This window comes from Vulpes lagopus, chromosome 24, assembly GCF_018345385.1.
Source record: "Vulpes lagopus strain Blue_001 chromosome 24, ASM1834538v1, whole genome shotgun sequence".
Lineage (NCBI taxonomy): Eukaryota > Metazoa > Chordata > Mammalia > Carnivora > Canidae > Vulpes > Vulpes lagopus.
The window spans coordinates 54642357-54670341 of record NC_054847.1 but is presented as its reverse complement, the minus strand read 5'-3'; the positions used below and the strand labels follow the sequence as shown (position 1 = coordinate 54670341).

Genomic DNA, 27985 nt, shown 5'->3' with positions numbered 1-27985 from the left:
GCAACTCTTGAAAGGAAAAAAAGGATGTGGGAAGAGGGTTACTGACACAAGGACAATTTGTTTTCTACTTTAAAGTCAGATAGTACCTAACCATTTATAAAGAATGTGTTTATATGAAATCTTCATATAATTTTAGTGTTAAAGATACCTGTCTTTCTTTCCAGGAGAAGGAAAGACTCTTTGAACAGTGGAAGCAGGTTGTGCAGAAGAACACAGCCCTTTATTCAAACTTATCACTTTAATGGCAGATAATATCCGCTATATATTTTTCTTGGTGATTCCACATGGAATTGATGGGCATATACTATAGGATTAGCTAAATTAATACCTTGAGCAAGAGCAAAAATGACCAAGAGAATACAGTAAGAACTCCTGGGTTAACATGTAAGCTGGACTCATGCTTTCTACGGGATCTCAGAGAACAAATCCAGAGTTTTGAGAAAACTTGGCACAAACAATCACAGATACTGAAGTACTGCTTTGAATAGACTATTTCATATATAAAAATGTCATTGTTTTATCTTACATTTCTCTTTCTACAACTACGGCTGATCATTTTTCTGTGACGTAATTTGGTTCTTCATAAATCTTTTCCCACTTACCCTCTGGTATCTCCCAGTTCTCATCCCATTTAGACTCATGTGAGTTCTTCCTACATTACAAATATTAATTCTATTGTATATCTCTTCTATACATATCTAGTTTGGAGCTTCATCTTAAATGAAGATAATCATATCTTGTAATGATTGTATTGTGCTGAAGAGACGATTTTATAGAGGCCACAGGTGCTCCTGGCCAGATCCCCTTCTCTGCTAGCTCCTCAGCCTCCCTGCTGGCGTGGCCTGGAGGCCTCCCAGGAAGCGGCCTATAAATGGGCTCAGCCCTAGTCCTCACCGGGAAGGCTCCTCTCTGTTGTCTCCCAGCACTGGGTCAGCATCTCCTCTATCTCGTCCTTCCTGTCACGCGGCCATTTACACTGGTAAACGGTCTTTGGCAGCCACATACCTCACCTGTCCCCAGAACCTCTGTTGCCTTTATTCCCCTATACAGCTTCTGTGTCAACAGCACTTGAACAGATGTCTTCACCTTCACTCAAACTCCTACCATGAAGTTCTGGTTTGCAGGGAACTACTACATATCTCCTGCTAGACGTCCTGTCAGTTCCACAAACGCCCTATGGTTTACGCTAATACTACTCTCCCATCCCATCCCCAATCTGAGACTCCTATGTGTCTCCCTTTGTTAAAAGCCTTATCATCCAGTCAGGCACTAACTTCGAACCTGGAAGTCATCCTCAGCCCTTCTTCCTCATGCTCCATACTCACTCTGCTGCCTCTAGGAAGCTCACAAATCTACCCAAATCAAATCTTGTTTTTGATTCCCCTCACTTCTCCACTACCGCAAGCTTGCCTCCACTTTTGTCTTTCAGAATCATTCTTAATCATGGCCAGCATTATCTCTCCAAAACATAGACCTAATTATGTTATTCCTCTATTCTTCAAGACATCCCATGGCTTCTTAGTACACCTAAGCTAAAGTCCAAACACTAATATGGCAACCCCCATCTTCCAAAATCCATACTACTTCCTGGTTCTACTTCTATTCCATTACTCAGTGGCCCCCATGTGAGACAGGGGATTCTCCTCACATCAAGGTCTTTGCTTGTGCTACTCCATGGAATGTGCTCCTTGCACCTCTTGTTTTAACAGACTTCCCATTTAATTTGTTACTACCACATCTGTGAAGGCTTTCATGGCCCACCTTCCCTCTCAGGAGGACTTCCCGTTATACAACCTGATTTGATAATGATGAAAATTATTACATCTTACATTGAAAATACAATGTAAGACAAAAGATGCCTAAGCGCAGTCAATAAAGAAGAGAGAAATCCTGAATACATATCTGAAAGTTAGACTAATGTCAGCATTTATACCAATGCTGCAAATTTACATGAAAACTACAAAAAATCCAATAGGAAAATGAGCAAAAAAGAAAATTCACACAAAAAAATAATCCAAATGTCCACTAGATATTTTAAAAGATTCTCAAATTCAGTAGTCAGAAAGCGCCAATTAAAATACTAATCTATGAGACTGGCACGAATGTAAAAGAACAATGGCATGTGTTGATGGTAGGGTACTCTCCCCTGTTAAAGCACAACAGGTGAGCCAATCAACAAACACCATTCCCAATTGTCTCAGTCACCTATGGTGCTCGCCAGGATCCTGGAGACACTTGGGTTTTCTACTCAAGCTCTGTACTTTCTACTCAATTATATATTCAGAAGATAAATCTTCTACTTTTATTTTTTATTCATCTCTTTAGATATACATTCAGGAAAGAGTTTAAATGAACCATCTCATCCTAGAAAATGCACTTGAGATGGCCTACTCTAATGAAAGTACCATGAAACAAATGGCAAGGAAACACATGAGAGATGTAAGCTGGTTATACTATTACTTCCTTATGCAGATGTTCCAAGCATGTGAGCAAGATGTGTGGGAAGGCAGTTTGGAACATGCAGGCAGGGTTGCCTCTGTCGTTTGCTGCTTGGCTTTATGCTCTGCACTATCATCTGGTTACTGATATGAGCCAGAGGAGACCTCTGACTGATCCACATGGACTCAAGTCACCTCATTTTAACTCCCAGATGCCTTCTGTTGGCTTTGAAACGTACAAACAGTCATTAACAGCTACTGCAAGTAGTATCCAGACCATCGGCAAAGCCATCAAATGTATCAGAGAGCAAACAGGTTAAATTAAAAACACATAAACATGGGGCTTTAAACAAAACACTAATCATCTAAATGGTTAAAATTCTATGCCGTAGGATACAACAAGCCTTTTCTGTTTTCTGCCTGTCGAGCCCATACTGCTCCTCAGATGTATATAGTAGCCTATACGTTAGCATTTAAGCCTTTCTGGAACAGTTCAAAGGGCTTGAACTTGTCAGTAGAGATGTTTTCCTCATAGGCCAGGGGAAAATTCTCAATTTAGTTAATCCCCCAATTTTAAATAATCCGATGCTCCGTATCAGAAACCTACATGACATGCACATGTGACAGAATGCAGGTGTGGATGTCTGTCATAATAGGACCACTTAGGCTCGGTATGAAAGCACAATGCTCTGAAGGGGCTCCAGTGAACCTCAGCAAGAGATTACGCTGAGAGCTATTGGCGGAACATGGCAAGACAGAATGTCAGATTTCATACTCGGCAGACATCTACAGCAACTGATGCCTTGTAGTCAAAGGCTGTTAAATTACCTGTGAAGGGTTACTGGCAGGCCTGAATGTTTTTCTCATTGTTTATTTAGTTCCAAAAGCGCTTGGTCTTTGTGCTGATTGCCCTAGCTGACAGCACAGGAAACCAGGACTTTGTAAACAGGGCACTGTTCTATTGAATTACAGGTTGCAGGTCTGTAACCAACCTGTAGGGCTGGACGTGTAGAAAGAAATCCTTGCCACACAAAACAAAGGAGCTTAATATAAGCAAACGTTATCTCTATAAATAAAATTAAAAAGATGAAGTTAGAAGAGGGGCATAGGGACACCTATAAACTCATCCATTTGGGAAAAAAAAAGATATTAATGTGACAGAAAGAGAATAACAACTGATGAGGAAATATTCATGACCATAGGATTCACAGTTTCAAAATGTGGTTACTCCTGAATATAGTGCAGGACGGCTGCTGACATTTGGGGTCAGTCAATCTGAAATAAGAATGTGAGACTCTACTTCCATAGGGCTCACCCAACACAGGCAAAACTCCACAGCATCTACTCTATAAAACCAGCACAAACTGCAATGACCAAAACCAGATTATGCATGTATGCCTAAATAATTTTAAATTTAGTTGTTATGGGCAGTCCGGGTGGCTCAGCGGTTTAGCGCGGCCTTCAGCTCAGGGCCTGATCCTGGAGATCCAGGATTGAGTCCCATGTCAGGCTTCCTGCATGGAGCCTGCTTCTCCCTGTGCCTGTGTCTCTGCCTCTCTCAATCTCTCTCTCCCTCTCTCTCTCTCTCTCTCTCTCTGTCTCTCATGAATAAATAAAATCTTTAAAAAAATAAATTTAGTTGTTATTTATAGCATGTAATTAAAGAAAAAGCTCCTTAATTAGTTGAAGAGGAAACACTTTCTCTATAAATTGGCATGAAGGAAAAGTGCTTCATTACCACCATTGAGCTCATCGGTGTGTGTGGACACTGACTATGATAACATACAGCAGAAAAGAAAATGTTACTAAGAACTATAGGATGCATTGGTATCAAGCACCAATTCTTTTCTGAGCATTACTTATTAAACAGATACCATATGTTACCACATTATCATGCCCCAAAGACCTCTTTTTGCAGGTTGAAATTAGAAAAATCAAGGCTTCATTAGCGTAACTCATTGATGTTGATCATTTTAGGCTCTTCTTTAGAACACTGAAATTTAATCTGCAGAAATAGTGGTATCTATAAGCTATTTTTCCCCTAGACTTATCATGGAAAGTGTGAATTATAACTTAATAAAATTATAAATGTAAACAAAATGTACCATCCATGAATGTTTCCTTTATTCCTGCTTTTTTTTTTTAAATTCCAAAAGCTCAAAGTAGAGCTTCTATTAAAGAAACCATGTGTTTTTACGAATGACCTTCAATCATTGGTAAATACAATTATAACTGACAAATTATTTTCAAAACTACTTGGCTACAAGATGCATCTTCCACAAGAGAACATATGCTTAGATAACACTATATCAAGCAATTCAGATGTACACACTATAGAATATTTAAATGCATAACCACAACATATGGGTTACTATACAGTTCTCATGGAGCAAAGAGCTACTATGCAAGCCAATACTGTGATACAACCAGACTTACATGGATAATATATCGCCATAATTCTGCTTCAATTAAAAGCATATTTCAGCAGAAGCCCAGGATGTCGACTCTATGCATTTTAATAATGCCAGACTACAACTCTGCTTATGCTAAATGTACATTACTCAAATGGATTCAGAATTATGCTTTATATAAAGACTGAGCATATTAAGACAAAATCCTGCATAACCTAAGTGTATATTAATGGCACAGTCCCAGAATCTGCTAACAGTTCTACACATTGTGCATAAAAATCAGTAAATCGATATCATCTAAGATTTTACTAATATTTTCATTTCAAACTGTTTCTCATTCTTGTACTCCCAAAGACAAGAGCAAAGTAGAAGCTAAGCAGAAGAAAGACTTCCGGAAAGCACCAAATTTCACTAGATATACTGTAAATAGCATATATGTTGGGAGTTTCTAAGGCCATATGATTTACCCTGCACTTAGAGGGATAATATCAGAAATGTCCAACTTTTAATACATAAACAGCCATGGCAGTCCTCGATTAGTGTCACCCATGCCACAAATTCCTAACTTCTATGTAGAGCATTTAAAAACTCTTAGAACAAAAGAAAAAAATCTACATTATTACTGCTAGTTTTTTCACTCTGTAAGTCATAATGAATGCTATTGAAAGGTATAAATATAGCCTCTGCAAATTCTAACCCCTCCACATAAGATAGGTTCATATTTAGCGTGATTAACATAATCAGGTAAAGTTGCCTAGGGTAATTTGATACTTGGGGAAAAAAGGTGAGATGTCATCAGACCCATCTTTAAATGAATAGCAAATTAAACTATGACAATGTCACTATTTTGTAGACCTCTTCTGTTTTCACTCTTTATTATTAAGATTTATATAGGTATTGATTTTTTTTCAAAATGAAAGGGTTGAAACCTGATACCTACTATAAGATGGGATGAAAGAACGATATAAGAAGACCTGAAGGTGCAGCAAATCACATCTGTGAATGGTACAACAGGACCTGGGCAAGCCATCTACACCCAGGAAACACAGGGTGCGAGGGCATGCAATCCCTGCCTTATATTTGTGCATTTTTTTAGAGTGTACAATATCTTCTCATAATAGCTATTAACTATATACCTGAATACTTATATACATTGTGATAGATTAATCAACTGCCTTTGAAAATAGAGCCAATGTGGATGTAATTAGTTAGTATGGTGTCATACTGGACTGGGATAGGCCCTCAATTCAGCATGACTGTCAATTCAGCATGACTGTGTCTTTTTGAAAAGGGGAAACCTAGACAGAGGTGTGAGCATGAGAAGACTGTCCATGAAGACTGGAGTTCTGCTGCCACAGTCCAAGAGGTCACCAGAACCTACCAGAAAGACATGGACCAGCTGCTCCCCCGTTGCTCAGAGCAGCTCATCCCCATTGGCACCTTGGTCATGACTGCTGGCCTCTAGGAATGTGAGGCAGTGTGAACTGCTATTGTTTCAGTCCCTCAGTCTCTACTACTTTGTTACGGTGGCTCTAGCAAAATAATACACCATATTTGTTTCAATTATTACTATAACTTTTACAATACTAGCAGTATCTAGCAAATATTATAAAACTGAAGATGGACAAAAAGATACTTAGTTTTCAATGTTTGTCTCAATCACCCCCAATAGATTTCTTTGTATGGAACTGTGTGTTGGCCTGGCACCTTGAATTAATACTGACAGACAACCATCCAATAAGCTTTAGAAAACCTTCTGCTGGTGATGCAAAGGCTGCTATTTGGTGTGCTTATGTCATGCAGTCTCCTCTTGAGTTCTCTAAATTGTATTTGATGGCTGTAGCAAAATTTATAACATTGTCTAAAGTGGTTCTCAATGTATGTAGTTATTAGACACAATGATATTACAAATGAGGGATGGTCAAGGAGAGCAAAGAGAAATAAAGTGTCTATACTTCACTCAAAGTATTAAAATGGTGATGCCAATTAACTGTGGTAAGTTATGTTTATGTAATGCAATAAGTACAGCCATCACTAAAAAAAGCTATATGAAAGTGAAATACTCAAAATCAAAACTGAATTCTAAAAAAATGTTCAAGTAAACTATAGAAATGTAGGGGGAAAAAAAAACCCCTGAGAAACAAAAAGGGAGAGTAAACAGTAAGAAAAATATAAAATGGCTGATATAAGCCCTAACATATTACTAATTACAATAAGTCTAAGTGGTCTAATATACCAACTAAAAGAGATTCTCAAAGAGGATACAAAAAAATATGGCCCAATCATATACTTCATACAAGAAGTATATATGTTTCATTTCAAATATACTGATAGATGAAGGCTAAAAGCAAAGGGATAAAACATATGCTACACAAACATTACTTTTTTTTTTTTTTTAATTTTTTTTTTAATTTTTTTTTTTTTTTTTTTTTTATTTATGATAGTCGCACAGAGAGAGAGAGAGAGGCAGAGACACAGGCAGAGGGAGAAGCAGGCTCCATGCACCGGGAGCCTGACGTGGGATTCGATCCCGGGTCTCCAGGATCGCGCCCTGGGCCAAAGGCAGGCGCCAAACCACTGCGCCACCCAGGGATCCCACAAACATTACTTTTTTTACAAAAGCAGAATCAACTGTATTATTATCCAATAAAGTAGACTTCAAAGCAAATTAAGTCACTCAGGACTGAAAGGGACACTTCATAAAAATAATGGGTGAACCCACCAAGAAGACATAGCAATTGTGAATGTATGTGCACCCAGCAACAGAGCTAAAACATGAGAAACGAAGGGAGGTCAGAGTCTGAAGTTGAGGTGGTAGTAACAGGCCATATCTGGGAAACTTGGAGGAGATTAGATATGACCAGGTAAAGGTGGTGGTGAGAGCAATGAAGGCCTGGAAGATGAAGTGAAGGTCTCTAGCTTTGTCAACACGTGGGCAATGCCAGCCTGAAAGGAGACAGGAACCTAGGAGAAGGATGAGTAGAATTATGATAAGAGGAGGGGCAGTGGAAAAGAGAATAGGAAATAAATATATTCTGTCCCCTACAATGGAGTTGTTCTTGTACTTGGAGGAAGGTGCTAACAGTGGTTGTGAATATGCTGGTCTCAATGGTAGAAATTAGTGAAGTAACAACACACGGTGAGAGTGGGTGGGCAAGGGGAAAGAGGACTGGCATACTGGTGATCACTATATTTAAAGGGTGGAAAAAAGATGAGAAGTCAGTGAGAGGGACCAAAAGCTAAAAGAGGACATCTAAAAAAACTTGGTGTCTCGCCAAAGGAAATTAACAATCAAAACCTTCAGTAAAAATGTCTGATTGCAAAAACAAGTAGCACATGCTTTGTCCTCTAGGTTCCAAAATGAAAAAAAGGTCTAGTCACAACTGGCAACCTGGTCCAAGAAACCTGTTTGGCTTTGTGGGTCCAAGACCATCTTCCCCTTCCCAGAGACCTCAGGGTGGACAGAAGCACAGGTAGAGGACCAGAACATAGAGCCATCTGGCCAGGGAACCCCATCCTGTTCCCTCAGACAATCATAGTAGAGTTAAGTGGGAGCTCCATCAGCATCAGAAAAACCAAGCAAACTGAAATAACATGGTAAAAGCATAAGAACTAAACTGCCACTGGTATCAAAGCCTATAAAAAATATGCTAAGGTCCATATTAAACCAAAACAGGGTAACCACCTACTAAAATAAAAACTCTAAATATAATCTAGAATCTCCTAACATAACAAATTGCCCTGTATACAATTTTTAAAAATCACTTGCCATACCAAGAACTACGAAAACCACAGTGTGAACGAAAAAAGATTATTATCTTATGCCAACATGAAGATGAATCAGATGTTGAAACAATCTGAGAAGAATTTTAGAACAGGTATCATAAAAATGGGTTCATCATAAATTACAAGTTCCCCTGAAAGAAACTAGTAAATCCCAGTAAGCAAATGATAATAATAATAATAATAATAATAATAAAAGTTACAAAACAGAAGCAAATGGGATTGACAGAACTGAAAACTACAATAAAAATATTTCAAACTCATCAAGTGGAGATGACAGAGGAGAGAACCTGCAAACTTGAGGAAAGACCATTAGAACTCCCCCAAGTGAATGGAAGAAAATAGACTGGGCGGGGCAGGTGGTTAATGAAGTGAGCCTAAGGGGACAATGGGGCCATAACTAAAGTTCTGCTATTTATATCATCAGAGTAGTAGAGTGATAGAAGACAGTGAAACTGAAAACATATTTAAATAAATAATGCCTGAACACTTCCCCAGATTTGGTGAAAGAGACCCAAGGATCAAGAAGGAGATAAACCCCAATGAAATCCATGTGGAGACACATCACAATTAAACTTTTGCAAATTAGAAACCAAGAAGGAATCGAGATATCAGCCAGAGTGAAATGAGGCTTTATCAATATGGGAACACCAACTCAAAAGAAACTCCCATAGCTCTCAAGAGAATCTCTTCATTACTGCTACCAACAGCAACAGCTTGAACTATAGCAGTTAAAGTTTTTAATGCCCTTTACTAGAATTTCCAAAATGGACAGAATTTTTAAAAGAGACTTATACTTTGTTACAGGTTAAAACAACATCCCTTCTTTACAAAACTAGGCTTATTACCTACACAGTATATCTAGACCAAAAACGAAGAAGTTCTCTCTAACGCTACAGAAATCATAGGGATATGCTGGTAAAATGCAGATCTTGGGGCATCACACAAAGCCACTCGTTAGGTAGATCTGGAATTTTAACAGCCTCCTCAAGTGATTCTGACATCAGCAGTGTGCATTCCATACTTGGACAGGTCCTGGATACACATAAGAATTCTATGGATCAAAAAGCAAGAAAGTATTAACGTTCAGCATTTGTTTGTAGAAGGCAAACTAAATTAGGTATAAGTAATGTAAGCTGACAAAAGATTTAAAACAAGGAAACTAAAATGATAGAGAAAAGAGAAAAGCAACTTACAAGTTTAGTTATAAGACAAGGGCAGCCTGGGGGGCTTAGCGGTTTAGCACCGCCTTCAGCCCAGAGCCTGATCCTAGAGACCCGGGATCAAGTCCCACGTCAGGCTCCCTGCATGGAGCCTGCTTCTCCCTCTGCCTGTGTCTCTGCATCTCTCTCTGTGTCTCTCATGAATAATAAATAAAATAAAATCTTTTAAAAAAAAAAGGATATTAGTTCGGAAGAATTAAAAAAAATAGATAAGTTGTTGAATCAAACATCTCAGACACATTTCTAAAATTTTCTTACATGCCAAAGCAAGATGGATTACTACAGATTCTATTATATATAGAAGGAATTCCAAGGTTGCAAAGGAAAAAAGCACTTTTGAACCAATCATCAGATTTTTCTTCATTCACTTTCACACTGTTTTTTTTTTTTTTTTTTTTTTTTAATGATAGTCACACAAAGAGAGAGAGAGAGAGAGAGAGGCAGAGACACAGGCAGAGGGAGAAGCAGGCTCCATGCACCGGGAGCCCGATGTGGGATTCGATCCCGGGTCTCCAGGATCGCGCCCTGGGCCAAAGGCAGGCGCTAAACCGCTGCGCCACCCAGGGATCCCCACTTTCACACTGTTTTTATTGCAAACCACCTCATAGCCTTTTTGGAAGCTGGTGAGGTGTAAAACTGACATGTCAAATAAAAGATACAGTCAGGTGAAGGGAGGCACGGGGGTGGCCTCTGGTGTGCACAGCGCCACCGAACCCTATAAAGCAATCCTTCACAAGGACGGGGGCTTCGTTCATGACCTACTACATCCCATCTGTTTGCAGACCAGGAGCAGTATGCACTCCAATGGGCTACGTGTGGAAATCACACGATCACTCTGCCTCCCATTCTCATATTTAGTGCTTATCTTAGACTTGCCTTGTTCAAGCGGGTTTCACAGGGCAAGTGCGCTCAGAAAAAGTTTCAGGTACCAACACGTTTGACCATGGCTGCAAAAGCTGTTCTTGCTCCCCAAGAGGGCGCCACAAATATTTCTGTTCACTCAAGGTCAAGAGGCAGCTGTAAGGTCCCTGCCTCTGCCCTGGACTGCTCCTCTTTCTAAGAAGCAATCCAAATTCACCCAGGCATTAGTCTTTTTGCTTAGACATTAGACAGACATGGGCTTTTTCATGAAAAGATGGGAGAGTTTGTCCAATACTTTTCTACATATGCTATATTCTCCAAAGTAAAATCTGCCAAGTGTGGCAAAATGTAACTATTCTAAAGCCATTAAAATGTGGATCACCTAAAATTTTTATTATTTATTTATTTAATCACCTAAAATTTTAAATACTAACACAAACGTTGATTAATAATGATATGAATTGTTTAAAAAGCTAAATACAAAATCAGCAAAATGTGGAATAATTTGTGATCAATGTATCTTCTTAAGAAATTTTAACATTGTGGTACAAATGAGGGGATTTTGCCATAAAATCTGGATCTACTACAAAGCAGAAAACTGAAAGTACTATTAAATGGTCTGCCAATATAAAAAGAAATTTTTAAAATAATGTTTTAAATATGAGCATTTCCTAGCAATTAAATCAAGGTTTGACCAAGAAAGATAACGAAGACATGAAAACATTCTCACTTAGGAACCCCATAAGCCCAGAGTCCTACTACACAGTACCAGTTGTACAGGAACACTTATAATTAATCTAGGAATCATTTCCAAAGTTATCAATGAATTATCACATAGGGTGAAACTGCACTACCTTTCATTTGTCCTCCTATTCCAAGGAATGTGAAAAGTTGGTATGGAGTAAACTCTTATCTTTATAAATCTGCATTCTAAAATGCTGGGATGGATGCAAAATTTTATAAGCCAAATTACCTATTTGAAGACTTCTTCTAATGAACTGGATACTGAAAAGCAACACATATCCCAGTGGTTTGTTACGGGGCTTGGAGACATTTTATTCAGTATTCAGGGTGCAAGTCATGAAGGTTAATAATGGAAATAAAAGGAAAATTAAAGAAAAGTGGCTGGATTTACAAAGACAAGGGAGTGAGATCCTGGCAGCTGCAAGGACTCTATGTAGCTGCAGGAATGAAGAGCCTGCTAGAACAAAGACTGTACCCTCGTTATTAGAGCAGGATGAATTGTGATGCTAAAGAATGACACAAAACTGTAGTGCAGGTGAAGGACAGATAGTCTATGTCTACCAGGAACATAAGCTCTTACTAGTTTTTATTCATTTATTAATTCATTCCACAAATCACTCAGCCAAGTACCAGGTCTTCAAAGGGTTTATGGTAGAAAACTGGAAGAGGAAATAAGCAATCACCATACAGTATGGCAAGTGCCTAGAGAATCAACACAAGTGCTGGGAAGCTGATGAGCACCAGACCTGGCCTGGTGGAAGGAGGCAGGCAGGGCCTCCCAGAGGTGGGAGCAAGGGTGCACAGCATGTGCAAAGGCCCAGACTCAAGAACAGAAGGATTTAGGAGGAGGCGTGGCATATTGGGTACAAGTGTGAGTTTCAGATGGGAGTGGGAGGGATCAGTTCCTGAGAACTGACACTCATCCTTTCTTGTGGACACTCATCCTTTCTTGTGGAAGGCATCCAGAACATCTAATGTGTGCCAAGTACAACACTTGCCTTTGGATGGATCTTCACTGGTGGATAAGACAAACAACATGCCCACTCTCAGGGATTTTACCTCTCTGGTAGATGTTAAGTTAGAAGAATATGACTGATGACATAGTATCATACTTTATTTTGGACTCATAAAGACAATTACAGTTCGAAGTATTTAGGGGAAATAGTTCAGTCCTTAAGGATGATAAAAAAGCAAAAATCAGCAAGAATTTTCCATGTATTAGGATATTTTCTTTTTTCCTTTTTAAAGTAATCTCTGTGCCCAATGTGAGTCTTGAACTCATGACCCTGAGATCAAGAGTCACTGCTCTAATGACTGAGTCAGCTAGGTGCCTGTATTAGGGAATTTTCAAGAAAAGGTTTATGTCACTTATTACCAATGAGATGAAATATTTCTGATGTATAGAATATAGATTTTTAGTAATGAGAAAGACACATCACTGACACCATGTCAAAAGCAAGAAATAAGATGCACAGCAAGGATCACTGCATGAAGCTTCTTTACTGAACAGAAGAAACAAAAACAAACCCAAAACATAGCACTAAAGGAAATAGCTTCCCAAGCTCTGATGAAACTGGTTTTGATCAAATCCATAACCTAGTGAACCTGGCTTTCCCAACCTGTTACGTTTCACATGTCCAAACAAAACTGCTGCCATTCCCAAAATAGAAACATAATCCACAGAGCAAGACCAGATCTGATCAGGAGCACAACTGGCAAAAGAACATAGGTGAGTGGTAGGTGGTCAATTCTGATTTCCAAGACTGATCATACATTTCTCACAACCTGACCAAAACGCAGGGAGGCCTCACTCTCCTGGAACATTCTGAGCACCAAGTACTTTCTGTTGTGGCACAAACCGCCCTCTCCCCAGCGCACACTGCAGCCAGGCTGCTGGTGCCCCAAGGTCTGCCACTTATCTGCTCCGTGATCTTGGACCAGGCCCTCAAGTCTGACTGCCCAGCTTCCTCATCTGTAAAAGGGAGGCAGTAACAGTACTCCTAACAGGGTGGCTGTGATGAATAAAGGAATTAGGTGAACATACAGTTGGAGCGTCAATAAGTGTGAAGCACTGAGAAGACACCCTGCCTGGAGAATGAGGTCCCAAAGTGGAGAAGAGGTGAGGAAGGAAAGTAGTGCTCATTAAGTTCCTCATGTATGCTACACACTCCACCCAGCACTTTATGCTTATTAGCTCATTTAATTTCATAATAATTCTGTAAGAAAGAAGCACTATTACCTAATCGAAGACTGTACTTATTTTGGGATTTCAAATGTCAGAGAAAACCACAATTATTTAATTCTATCAAACCAGAGATCAATAAGGCCATTAGAATATGGCATATAAGCAACTTGTGATACAAGTAGTTGGTTAAACATGGTATACAAAGGCACTAACCTGAGGTCCTGAACTTTGCATAAAGAAGCCAGGCTGTTGGGTGCAAATTCCCACCAGAATATCTATCATTTCAACACTTCTTTCACAGATACAAAGGCAATGTGAAGTCATCATGTGGTCTAACATGTCACCATGTCTGTGATTTTGAACATTTCTAATGGAGAAACCTGCAACCCTAAAATTTTCATTTGTACCTTACATATTAAATGGCAGATAGTTTATCAGAAGACACGTGTTTAAACCCAGAAATCACAAACACTGTTGAAATCAAACTCATTAAAGCACAGCTCTGCTGGGGAGCTCTTGCCTGGAGGGATAACAAAGGGATTCCCAAGTGTATTCTATTTAGAGAGGCCAAAATTGGCCAGTTTTCACCAAGGGGGCAGAGAAAATGTTCCAAAGACATACAAAAACACCACTTCCAGACAACAAAAATACACTAAAATGAATCAGCTTAGAATCTCTTCAAATGCACAATGGATGCACACACCATAGAAAGGCAGATGTGTCCAACAAAGAGACACATGGGTGTTATGTCAAGGAAGAGTAACAGGAGAGTCAGGAGCCACCAGACCAAACCCAAATCACCAAGTCACAGGAGCCAGGAAGTGTTTGACTGCACCGTTTGACAATGATTGCGATGATGATGATGGCATAATTTAAATTAATTTTTTTTAAAGATTTTATTTATTTATTCATCAGAGACACACACACACACACACACACACAGAGAGAGAGAGAGAGAGAGAGAGAGAGAGAGAGAGAGAGAGGCAGGGACACAGGGAAGGGAGAGGCAGACTCCATGAAGGGAGCCTGATGTGGGACTCGATCCCGGGACTCCAGAATCATGCCCTGGGCCAAAGGCAGGCGCTAAACTGCTGAGCCACCCAGGGATCCCCATAATTTAAATTTAAAATAGACATGAATCTGTTTCAACTCTTTATTCTCTAAAAAAAAGAGAGAGTGTGAGAGAGATACATTTAAGTAAAAAAGGTTTTAAATAAAAGGCTTTAAATAAAAAACATACACTTTCACTGACTTTTTGTTTTGAATGCCGACTGGCAGTAGGTTTACTAAGACTCTCAATCTAGCATTTATATCTGTGTAAAGTTTTGCAATCTTGAACGGTTCCTTTGAAATTAAAAATTTACTTGGGAGATGAAGTCCGAAATATAAATACTACCCTCTATTATTAAACACCGGGTGCTGACAATCTGCTTGAGGTTTATATAGAAAAGAAGAAAATTCTACTAAACAAAGTAGGTTATATTCCCCAGCCTTGGTCTCAGGAAATTTCCAGTCACCGAAAGGTATGAAGAAGAGTGAAGTTAAGGTGGGAACAGGTGTCTGCCATGGTCTAACCCTTCCCATTTACATGTCCACCTCCCCATTTAAGCCCTATCTGGCCAGGCCACCCATGCATCAGCCCTCAATGACCAAAAGAGGTTTTCTGTGCAAATGGGGTCACCTTCCTCCCTAAGTTAGACAGCAAGTTACTCTTCTTCAGTCAAGGCCACAATGAACAACACACCTTTGCTAGAATTTTAGACATCACAAGGTCTCACTGTCCCATGCTGGAACTGGTGCGGAAGCCTTCTTGCTAGCTATTATTCTATTCCTTTTCTTGCTTCGTGCTAACGATGGTCTGATGCTTTCACGAGGTAGCAGATACACACGGATAAGTCAGACGCGCCAACCTGGCTCATCCCCGACTCTTGCTTCCTCGTCCTTCTGCCTAGAAAGTTTTGGGTCCAGGTCTCTGGTGGCTGATTCTTCATTATGCACAATATAGCCCATGGGCTTCTTCCTCAGAGAGGCTCACTGGGAGGCGTCAACTCAAAGTAAACTCTCTGGGGATCCCTGAATGGCTCAGTGGTTTAGCGCCTGCCTTTGGCCCAGGGCGTGATCCTGAAGTCCCCAGATCAAGTCCCACATTGGGTTCCCTGCATGGAGCCTGCTTCTCTCTCTGCCTGTGTCTCTGCCTCTCTCTCTCTCTGTATCTCTCATGAATAAATAAATTAAATCTTAAAAAAAAAAAGTAACCTTTCTGGAACTTTCTATCCTCAAACCCTGTATTCTTGCCTTTACCATCATCTTCAGCTTATTCATGTATTTGTTTGGGTCTGACATTCTTATATCCATGGACACACACACACAGACTCAGGACATGATGATGATGATAACGATGGTCCCCTGGGCTGCCCCTGGACCCTGTTGTCACTTGCACAAGTGTTGCAACATGGTAAGAAACTTAACAAATACTCGATATTAAATACATACATCAATACATTCACTCATCAGTACCCACAGATGAGGCTCGTGCTGTGGTTCTCCAGACAAGAGAGAAGCTGACAAATACTATCTGAGGGGTTCACGGAAGGCTTCAAAACACATAATGCTTGAGCTGATCGTGAAAAATGTGTCCCTTCCACCAATGGACAAGAAAGCAGAGGTGGGAAAGGCATTCTAAATTCCTTACATAAAAACAATGATAAACATTTTCCTCTCAAAGGATTCTTATCATAATAAGAGTTGCCATTTGTTAAGTACAAAGTATATGCCAGAAGTGGAGCTTTACATATATCACCTCAATAAATCCTGAAGATTAGTACTATCACACACATTCTATGGGAAAGAAAACGGAGGCTCAGAGAGTTTAAAATACCTGCCCAATCCATAAAAGCTCCTTCCATTATGGCACTATCTACCTTCCTCCCATAATAGAACTCATCTTCAAATTATTCCGTGAATAAAATAGGAACTGTCAATGCAGACATCCAGGGAATTCACTAATTGGATACTTACTACATAAATATCTTTATGTTTACACAAACTGACATTTTCAAGTTCTTAATCTCTATTAAGAATAACAGATTGTAACCCTCTCCTCTTTATTCCTCAAAACAATTTCAAAACTCAATCCCTCATCTAGAATGTTCCATTAGGAAAATACAGAGAGAAGACAGTGAATCACTCAAAAAAAAAAAAAAAAAAAGTCAGAAGTTAATTTAATTAATGCAACACAGCCCAGAAGCTGGTCACATGCATATCCTAGATTTAAAAGCATCTGCCCAAGGAAATTTGCAATCGGCTGACTCGTGGTTGGCGGAGGGACATCTGAGACACAGTCCTGTGCTGCCATGGACAAACTGTGGCCCTGACATCGCTATGTGAAGGGGGTATTAAGAGAAAGATAAGCCCACATGGTACTCAGAAGAAGAAACACGGACCTAGGAGTACCATGCTCAGTACTGCCTAGAGAAGAGAAAGAGGCACCCTAGAGATGGACTTCCATACCACAGGGCCCCCAGGGTTGGCCAGGCCACTGCCTCAGGTGAGCACAGCAGGTACTTTCCTTAAATTCAACTCAATTTCTTTGTTCTGGCTTTAAACACGGTAAAGCAACATTGTGACTACGATTTGACTTCACCAGTGGCTCTTCTAGGGGAAAATGTATTGATTGCTGACAGGAGTATTCCAGTCAATGTGACAGTAATATTTCTCAATTTAAAAGAAAAACATTTTAACTTATATGATTATCTTGCCAAATTTACTTAAGATGACTCTGTCAGATTATCTCTGGTTATTGATAAGATCATGCTTCAAGAACTGCAACAGAGGGTCAACACCCCAACGCCAGGAACCCAGGTAAGATCCCGCCCCTCAGGTCCCATGTTAGACTCCACACAACACCACCACTTCCATCCTTCAAGGCTTCCTTCTCCCAAAACACATTCCTTACTGCCTTCACATCACTGCTCCAAACTCATCTCCTCCTTTAAGCCAATCCACATACATACTTAGCACACACACAGCATGCTGAGTTTGGGTGCGCTCCCCGGCAGTGACAAGAGGGAGGAGGCCAAAAGGAATACGAATCAGGATGGTGAGAGCCACAGCTATGTCCTCTATTGCTAGCCTTCACCTTCACATCAGCCAGCATTGACCCTGCACTGCATCTCTTCATCATACACACAATACAGGATATCTATCCCATCTCTGCCATGCATCTGATCCATCACACACCTCTCTACATCAGCCAGAGCTGATACAATGTGTGCTGCAAATATTACATATGGACAATGAAAATGCGATCATAGTGTGCACTGGGTTTGTACATTAGAGTGGGAAGATGGTAAAGTAGCTAATGAAATTCGGTAGAGACAATCGCAGTCTTAAACCGTGATGAAATGTGGACAGTGTCACATGAGAAGAGGACACTAGAAATTTATCCAATTTAATAAACAAGAAACATCTGCAGTTGTCTTAACTGGATACTGGCGATTTATTTTTTGCCCTTAAGTTTACAGTCTAGGAAAGGAGCAATTTTTCAAGATGAATAGAAAATGGTGTTAGATTTCTAATTTGGAGCTTCTGAGAATAAAGAACCAGGGACCTGGGACGTTACGGGGAAAAATATTCTGTCTCAACTTACAGATGAACTTTCTGAGATTGGCACAATGTGCTACATGGAGAGGGACGGCCCTGTCACTGACGGTGTTCACATGGGACTACGTGAATGCGAATTGAGTAGGTAAGTACAAGAAGAAAGGATTGCTGGCCCTGCAAGGTGTGTCCCAACCGTGACATTCCAATTGCCACAGGCTTTGAGTCTGATGGATTTCCTAAGACCTGTGATGCACTAGCAGGTTCTGACGTGGTATGACTCTGGGTAACTTCTCCATTACCCCCACTTTGGAGAACAGAGCATCTGGAACATCGTTTCTTTGAAGATTCTACCAATAGGACTTAACCCTGGTCCCCCTTACCCATTACACTGCAGTATAGCTCCTACAAAGAACCTATTGTCTTTGACCCCAGTCTTGGCAGATAGCTCCTCAAGCCCTGTGATCTAAGTGGTAAGAACACTAGGATGGTCCTTTGTTCTAATGAGGTGACTCTAGGGGGCGTTCCCGAGTGGCTCCTGGATGGGGCTGATCACCAAAGGATCAAGCTATGATCAGAGGCTCCAAATTCTTGGCCCCATCCTCTACTTCTCTAGAGAGAAAGGCTGGAAAAAGAAGTAACAACTGACCATATCTACCGAGGAAGCATCCATCAAATCCCAATAGCATGGAATTCTGAGAGCTTCCAGGCTGCTGACCACATCTGAATACTGGAAGGGTGATGCACCCCACTTTCATGGAGACAGAAGCTCCTGTGGTAGGGTCCCTCCCAGACTTTGCCCGAAGTATGTCTTCATCAATTATCTGGATCTGTTATCATATCCTTTAATAACGTGGTAAACATGTTAAGTCCTGTGAGTTGCTCCAGCAAATAAAGACCCAAGGGAGTCACATGGGAACCTCTGATTTATAGCCAGTCAGAAGCATGAGAGGCTGGACTTGCAATGGGCATCTGAAGTGGGCAAAGTCCTGTGGGGCTGAGCCCTTCACCTGTGGGGTGTGGGCGCTGCTTCCAGGTAGTCGGAGTCAGAACTGAGTTCAGTTGTAGAATGTCCAGCTGCTGTCCTGTGGAACTGCGCGGGGTGTGCAGCCCTCTCCCTCTGGAGTCAGAAGTGCTGCAGGCGGGGCTGTCGTGTCAGAGGGAGGGAGACACGAAGGAGGGAGATGCTTTTTACGACTCAGATTATATGCCTAAAAAACGAGTTCTTCAGCCAAATAACGTCTATTGCTAAGTACAGTTGCTTCATACACTCTTAGTCTGAATTTTAAATACATGAATAAATATGTGTGTATTTATAAAAACGCACTGGTTTCTCACCCAGTAGATCGTCAGCCTTTGGTAGTGATTCAAGCTTCAAATGATAAAAGTTAGGCTACCCAAGATCCAAAAAAACCTTTAGGCTGGTTGTATTCATGAAAATATTGATCATTTTTACGTGGTTAGAGTGTCAGTTCTTCTTAACATACTGATTTCCTACTAAACAACAATGAACTTTCATATTATGTTTTCTTTGCCCAATATTGTTTATTTTATACACAAAGCTGAAGAAAACAAGCTTAATAAAATATCTGTATTGACCTAATCATATGGATATTAATGACACAGTTTAAGCATATACAGTAACAACCACATATAAAGAGAAGAGAGCAATACAGGTGTCTATTTAAAAAATAATCATTTTAGAATAAATCTAGTCTATTTCTCCTAAGTAATAGTTTCTAGATATGATGGTTTTAGAAATAATTTTAAGTAAGCCAATTGATTAAAAAGTGTTTCTCTAGTGTATATTACATGTGGAGATTGGCCCCTTTTTCCTTTTTTTAAGAAAGCATTAAATTGTTTTTAAATCTTGAACATCTTAATGTCAGAAAAGTAAAGAGAAATTTAATAAACTGAAGTATTTACCTTTATTACAAGGACAAATAAAAATATTTAAAAATATATATTTATGTGTGCCTGCACACATGTGTACACACACACACACACACACTCCCTTCTTTCACTTCCTTTGAGCCCATTTGTTTTTTTCCTTACAGTTAAGGTCTCGATTTTTCCCCAGAAAAAAAAAAAAAAAAAAGGTAACAACAGTGCCCTCAGATTTCTGATTTCTCCTGGTATTATGGGATCTACCAAAAATAAATTTCCAGTCTATTCAATGACAAAAATAAGGTATTGTATCTGGGTTGTGAAAGATACTAGAATACTCTGCTGTCACATTCTTAGGGGATTAAAACAAATCTTCTATATTTCTTTACACAACTATATGGAAATCTTTCCAATTAAGTGTAATTCAAGAACATTAACAAGAGTTTAAAAGCACCTCTCTAAATAAAGCACACTATTAGCAACTATTGGGCTTAATGACACGAAGTTGTGTGCAGTCAGGAAGACGATCCTACCCACAATGGAATGTGACACAAGGGAAATAAGCACTGTGGAAGTTTAAAAAAAGTCCAAGTTAAGGAGTCTGAGGATGTCTCCTTGGAGGTCAAGAAGCATGTGGCGAGTGTGCAAGTCGGAAAACACAGATATGAAAATCTACAAATGGAGGCTGACTGCCTCGTCCCAGGAATCCAGGTTCCCTGGCCAGAAGGTAGCAAGCCAAGTAAGGGCACAGTGGCTAGGGGTCAGACGGCAGAGAGAAAGCTGGCTTCCAGCCTTATTTGACTGCCCTCATCACCTCTGTCCCATGGTCACTCTCCGGCTGTGATCATCCTGTTCCCCCAAGCACACATCTCTCCACACAGAAGTCTGAGTGAGTGACATTCTTCAAAAGATAAACCAATGCAGGCTCCTCTCTCGCTCACTCCCTCCATGGCTTCTGTCAGAGTCAGAAGAAAATCCCCACAGGCCTCCCTATAGACAAGGCCTGAGCGGCCCACCACGCTGGCCCTAGTCCCTCCAGGGCCACCCTCCTTACATCGGACAGCTCATTCTGCATGCTATCCAACCACAGGCCCACACGGCTCCGGCCCCACGTGGATCACGCTCTGTACTAGAAATTTCCTTACAACTCTGGGGGAGAGGGCTGTGTTTCTTATTGTCATTATGGTGGTGGCTTCGAGTATTTATACATTCACCCAAACTCAACACATTCTCCACTTTGTGCACAGACTGTTGGATGTTAATTGTATGTCAGTAAAACTGTTTTATAGAGTCATTTGCTCAGAGAGAATTTCCCCTGACTGTACACAAAATAGTTGCAGACTATTCCACCCTGTCCTCCCGACTAACCCAGTTTTCTGGTTCCTCTTCCTGCTTCTATCCCAACTACAGCACCACAGTATGACTTATTTCTTATCATCTTCCTTTCTGCTGAGAGCTGGCAGGTAGCGGTGGGCCAAATCCTTGTCTCCCTCTGCCCATGTGCTCCTGGGAGACACTGCCAGTGTGGCACCAGGGCCATGGTTGGAGGGCAAGGGATGACCCAACATGGCACAGACCTGGTGCCCAGCACAGACCCGGTGCCTGGCACACACTGATCAGGAGATGTGTATCAGCTACCAAGAGCGCACAGATGGGGTCGTGAATGTGAGTAGATCCACTGACTTATCTAGTCAGTCACTGCTCTAAGGTGATCCAATAGTTTCTTCTCCCTGGCCTTCCAGGCTGCTGGTCACTGAAGTGCCCATTTCCCACAGATGATAAGGGGTGGGGTGCTACCCTTGAATACCAGAACCCGGGAGAGCTCCTTAAGAAACTATTGTGGTTACTCTAGCAATACCTCCTGGAGCTGTTGGGGGGAGGATCATTATTTACTGTGTATTCCTAAATTTCTGGGACTGTTTCCATGTGCTCTATTAAGTATGTTGAGAACTTTCTAGGATTACTGGTTCCCCGCCTAGATCCTATATTGTATAATTGTTCTATTCTCCAATTGTCTTTGGTATTCCTGTTAAAAATTTAAAAAAAAATAATACTCTTAGCACTTATTTTTATTTAGAAAATCAGCTTATTTCCAAAAGTTAATAAGTGTAAAGAAAACTTGCTATGAAAATGAAGAAAAATTAACGAGATTAAAGCCTACATATATAGTAAATATTAAAGAGGTAATAAATCTGCAAATATGAAGTTAATAACATTTTGCATTTTAAAAAGAAAACTATATATTCAAATAACATGCCATGTTTCAAGATTTTTCTGGGAGTTAAGGGATTCCAGAACCACTGAGAAGGTGACCAAGAAGAAATGTGGAAACACTGCCACCAAGGCACCCAACCCCTGAAAAGACAAAGCAGAGTGAGGCGCGGTGTTAGCAGTAAGCGTACAGAGAACTGGGGGCATGAGACACAGCACTGGAGGTTCTGGATTTTGCCCATTTTCTACGAGATCCTCGTGCAAAACTGTTCAGGCAGTTCGACAGGGGATGACGTGTCTAAAACCCACTGAGAAAGGAAAGCAGGAACAGAGAGGGAAGAGAGCAAAGGACCCTGGCCCCGGACCAATGGAACCCCCTCATCTCCCCCCCCCACACGTGTCGGGCCCTTGGGGATTTACACCGTGAACTGAAGGGGCAGTGAGCATCGTCTGCTTACATCTGTTCACAATGTCTATTTCATACAGAGCAACGTAAAGGCGGGTAAATGTGAAGGTTTGGAGATACCTGGGAACATGGCTGTTACGGACTTAATACCCATGTTGTTTGGACTCTTGAATGTTCCCCATTATAATGCTTAATTGGTGCCCATTCCAGAACCAAGAAAAGGAAACTTAAAAAGTTGCAGGCAAAAATAATAAAATCTGAATCGTGGTAGCAAATTTTCAGTATTGATTGATCAATTCAGTCCCAGTAAAGGCAGTAGCAAAAGGTCAAAACAAAATCATTAAAGAAGTTTCTGAAGCTTCTAGAAGCCTCATTAAAAACCACATCCTGTTAAAAGTATGAAAACCCTGGAGAGCTGAGTGAGGGAGATGAAGTATGTGTGTTCAGAGTATTCCCAATAGCAAGAAGATGGGAGACCTCCCAGGGCTTAGAGAGAAGTTAATTCCAAAGCTACTTGCCACAGAGCAAAAGAGAGGCAGTAGGCAGGCGTCTGAAATAAGGTCTCATGAACCCAGCAGCAGTGTTTTCAGAACGGTTTTGATGAAGACCATGGCCACCATACCTTGCAGGCATCTGGGACGCCACAGCGACTATATGAAGGGACTAAGAGGGTGCTGTGGCTAATCAGGAAGACTCCGGCATGATCCACCCTGGCACAGGCTCCCATTCCTTTAGAAGAGGCCCATATTCTTCTTAGCAGAAATGATAAGACATCCACCATCGCTGAGGGCCTGCTGGGTGCTGGAGGCTACTGGGATCTTTCTCACCTTGTTAACTGACCACTTGTTTAGTATGGTGGGGACAGATCAGGGAAGTCACAGGGCATGTTCTGGCTGCCAGACACAGGTGCCTCTCCAGCCTGGGGGGCAGGAGCTCCCTCACTCTCCTGGCCCCACAGGACCCTGAGGACAGCCACCTGGACCCTCTCCTAGGCAGCCCACTGCTGTGCAGGCTGGCCTGGAGTCTGCCTGGAAGCAAGCCTGCTTCCCAGACAACCTCCTACCACCCGCTTTCTGTTGGCTCAGCTCTGTTCTTGTACTACTAGAAAGCTACCTGGAGCCGTCAGCCGAACCACAACCAATGGAAGGCCACAGAAAAAAATCTAACAGTTTTTTGGTTTTTGTTTTTCGCCATTATGTGACAGTTTAGTTTTCATTTTCTGAACTGACATCTACAGAGGGGACCAGTCATCTTAAACACTGGCCCCACTGGGGTTGTGCTTTCGGTAGGCAAGTCCCTGTGTTAAGATCAGATTTCAGAGAGATGCCAACAGATATCCAGGCAGGCTCTGTGGTCTCCTCGCGGCAGGAACAAACATCACTGCAGATTCAGAGCCCATCACAGTCCTTTGTGGGAAAGAACATTTGAGGGGTCGAATTTGTTCCTAACTTGTCTGTACCTAGTCCTCCTGGCCTTCCTAACCCATAAACCTTCCCAATGGTCTCATATGCATGCTTTTCCTTATAATCTTAGCAAATGAAAATTATGGAAGAGATTACCAGGAGATTAGGATTGTAAGGGAGTATTATTTATAATTTCACATAATTATAGTGTTATCACCCCTGGGAAGACCCAGTGGAGCTCACCTATTAAAATTTCATCCTTTATTTTGCATTCAGGGAAGTAAGGCAGAGGAGGGTTTAAGTGGCTCATGCAAATAGTGACCACGAGCAATAGGACTAGATTCCAGATCCACTAGCTACTGGCTCAATGGCCTTTTCATCTGTCAATTTTCCCTGGCTTTTTACAAGTTTCCAATGGTTCATTACAAGTATCTGATTGCAAATATGTGTCTGCCTGAAGAAACATAGCTACTAAAAATACAAATGGCTTATGTATTATTTCAAATATTCTGGCTCTATTTACCGGCTATATAATTCCATTTCTATATCCCTTCCACTTTTGGTTCCATATTTTCTATAAATCGCCACAATGGCTAACTGCAGATTTACCTGGTTTGCTTTCCAACCTTCGGACCGCCCTTTGTATTCATATGCCAGCATGCTTTCTAATTTGCTGAACTAAAATCTTTATTTAAAACGCCTTAAGAGTTAAAAGTTATAGTATTTCTTCTTCATTTTTGACTGCCTTTTTCAGAATACATTAACTCTGATTTGAAATCTTATTTTGAGGACAGCTATTCTAAGTGTTGTTTTCTCTCATTTCTAATTAAAGTTAGCTGCATTTTTACATGGCCTTCTTATACAAGTTTCAAGTGCTTACATTTCAAGGTATTGGTGTTTATTTTACACTCCCTCCCCCACCCCACCAACATATTCTCTATCATTTTGTCTTCCCTGTCTCCTAAAAGGTAAACTTGATCTTGCTTTAGGATTGGTAATATATGGATGTGATGAGAGTTTTCTTTTTTTAAGAAATATAATTTTCGGGATCCCTGGGTGGCGCAGGGGTTTGGCGCCTGCCTTTGGCCCAGGGCGCGATCCTGGAGACCCGGGATCGAATCCCACGTCGGGCTCCCGGTGCATGGAGCCTGCTTCTCCCTCTGCCTATGTCTCTGCCTCTCTCTCTCTCTCTGTGACTATCATAAATAAATAAAAATTAAAAAAATAGTTCTTAAAAAAAAAAAAAAGAAATATAATTTTCAAAACTATAAATAAACCATTTCAGAATACCAAGTAAGAAATCTATTTGGTATTGTTGGGAATTCAAGGCATATTATATGGGAACCCAGAACTAGAATTTGTCAGAAATTTTGACAGAGTTGAAACATTAAAGGGGGGGGGTGTCTGTGGATACAAAGCTTTGTGGAAAAAAAGGAAGAAGAGGGAAAAAGTCAGCTCAAAACTAGTAATCTGGAACATGTGGTTTTATAAATACACTGGGCAGCCTGAGGAACAAAGACCAAGTGTGGGTAAATGTCAGCAGACACCTTACATTAACAAGCGCAGGTTGTAATAAATTAACAGTAAAATAAGATATTCCCATGGCACATGTAATGAAAAAAGTGGCCAGTGAGCAAAAGCTCCGATGAAAGAAAATTAGTGGACAAAGGATTACGAGAAGAATTCACTCTTCCAAATAGTTAAAGCAATGTAAGGAAAAAGGAGAAGTGGTCACAAAAGAATACCACCTCCCTCAAGGCAGCCAAGATTACCTTCTTTAAAGAAAGGAGATGGGTAATCCATGCTCCCCGACAGCTCATCGAGAGCCGGGTCCGGGTTCTATTGTCAGCTCTGCACTTGATCATTTTACCTTGGAAGTCATTCTTCCTCTCCCTCTCAGTTTTGTGGGTAATTTATAGCATTTTGCCGTGTTCTTGTGTGAAACACTCAATAAAAAAAAAAAAGAGAGGGGGCTGAAAGGTCATCAGAAGAACCTGAGAAAAGAAAGAATTGGAAGGAAGTGCAAACAAAGGGCTCCAGGGAAGAGCCACTGCTCCTGGAGAGGCTGGAGAGTGGACTCGGGCTTCCTTCCCTCTGATGGAGCTGGGTCCTGTGGTCCTGCCTACCTGTCTGTCTGTACAGGGCTTCTGTTAGTGCTGCCAGCACCAGGCATGCTCCTTCTCTCTGGGCGGGAGGGAAGGGGGGCGGCAGAGGGGAGCATCTGCACCCCTGCACCAGGACTGCTTGGGTGGCCGCTGGGTGCACACGGCTGCTACAGCCTGTCCCCAGAACCCATTACTTTTATGTCTTGAAAATTTCTCAGATTTTTTAATATAAATGATGCCATTGCACATCACACCCCACTGAAGTACTTTTCGTACTTTGCCAAGTCCAACACTACAACAAACGATACTCTGAAATTCCCCAACGAGCTGCAATCAACAAACAGCTCAGAGGAGACTGCCATGGAAAACATCATGAACCTGGGCCTTCTAATTAACAATATTTTTAATTCTCCTAGGTCACATGAAACCAGTGATGATTTCAGCTAAAACTAGGTAATACAATTCACTAGGAAAAAAGGAAACTATATAGAAGATCCTTGTCTAAAGGATCCACAAAACTGCTTTTCCCCTTTTCAAGAAGATGCAAATGAAGAAGAAAAACCTAAGGTACTTCTAATTTCCTGGAATGGTTTCTGCACAGCCCAGTTTAGGACAAGAAAACATCATCTGCTAGGTAACCAACAATGACCTGCTTCTTCTGCTAATCAAACTGACAAGGTAAACCAGTTAGACTACACTAAGCCTCACGTCAAGCACTAAAGACAAAAACGTTTTTTCAATACAAAAGCTACCCAAGAACTCTAATAGTATTAAGCAAAAAAGCCTATCAGTTCATGTGATTAAACTCACCTAAAGAGAATGAATTAAAATGTACTTAAAAAGTCTCCCTCTCAAAGGCAGCAACATACATTAGTTGCTCAAAGTCGAAGTTTAAAAACTGTCACATTATTTTAGTCATGATTTCTAGGATATCTTCTGATTTTTATTTTTTTGAAATCTGATTTTTTTCTGCCACATTTATGTGTAAATCATTTCTTGTATTTTATTTTGAATGCATCTCTAATGCAAACCAAAACATTAAAGTCATGTTTAGTTTTTAGTTTCAATCCAAAAAAAAGCAAAAGAGAATGAGAAGCAGATAATTGTTATAAAGTATGCATTAATGTTTCAATATAATTGTCAGAATATATGTTTTATTTAGAACTCAAATACAAAGTAAATAAGGAAATGAACCAATTCAAAATGGGGTTAAGATATTTTCCCTCTGATGGTTCACATTTTCCGACAATTCACAAAATAAAGTACATTTTTTAAAAGGGCGAATTTGAAACCAAAAGTCAAATAAAACATACTTGACAAAAAAAGAGTAATTCAAAGGATTTGTTTATTTTTACTTGGGGCAGGGCAGAAAATAAATTCCATAGTTATGAGAATCACAGGATCTCCCAGCCCTCATGGTATCTGCTTTGTGAAATTTGAAACCTCTGTCTTCATTCCCACTGTTGTTCATAAAAGTTAAAATGATTCTCTAATTTGGAATACGTGGTTTGAAATGGTTCTTTTTCCTTTTTCCATTTTAGTTTGTCATATAAAATGTGTCCCTGCATATGTGTCCTTGTACACTTGGCTTTGGGTGGTGTGCTCCTAGTCAGTGTGACTTAAAGAGAAGTGAACGGGCTAAGATCCCAGTGCCATCTTCACATAGTCGTCCACACCTCAGGTGACAGCTGATCCAGAGGTGAAGGTGTCGTGGACACCAATGCACGGC

General features: G+C 40.7%; 1 protein-coding gene across 2 annotated transcripts in view; it reads right to left on the bottom strand.

Moving 5' to 3' along the window:
- ZNF407 (zinc finger protein 407) overlaps window positions 1-27985 on the bottom strand; it is a 448632-nt gene that overhangs the window by 83119 nt on the left and 337528 nt on the right. The window contains exon 9 of one of the 2 annotated variants that reach the window (XM_041739733.1): window positions 19288-19391. The exons of the other annotated variant lie outside the window; for it this stretch is intronic. Within the exon in view, the coding sequence (XP_041595667.1) occupies window positions 19303-19391 (89 nt within the window). The 3' untranslated portion in view covers window positions 19288-19302. Of the gene's footprint in view, window positions 1-19287; window positions 19392-27985 lie in introns of those variants that run through there. 2 annotated transcript variants of the gene reach the window in all.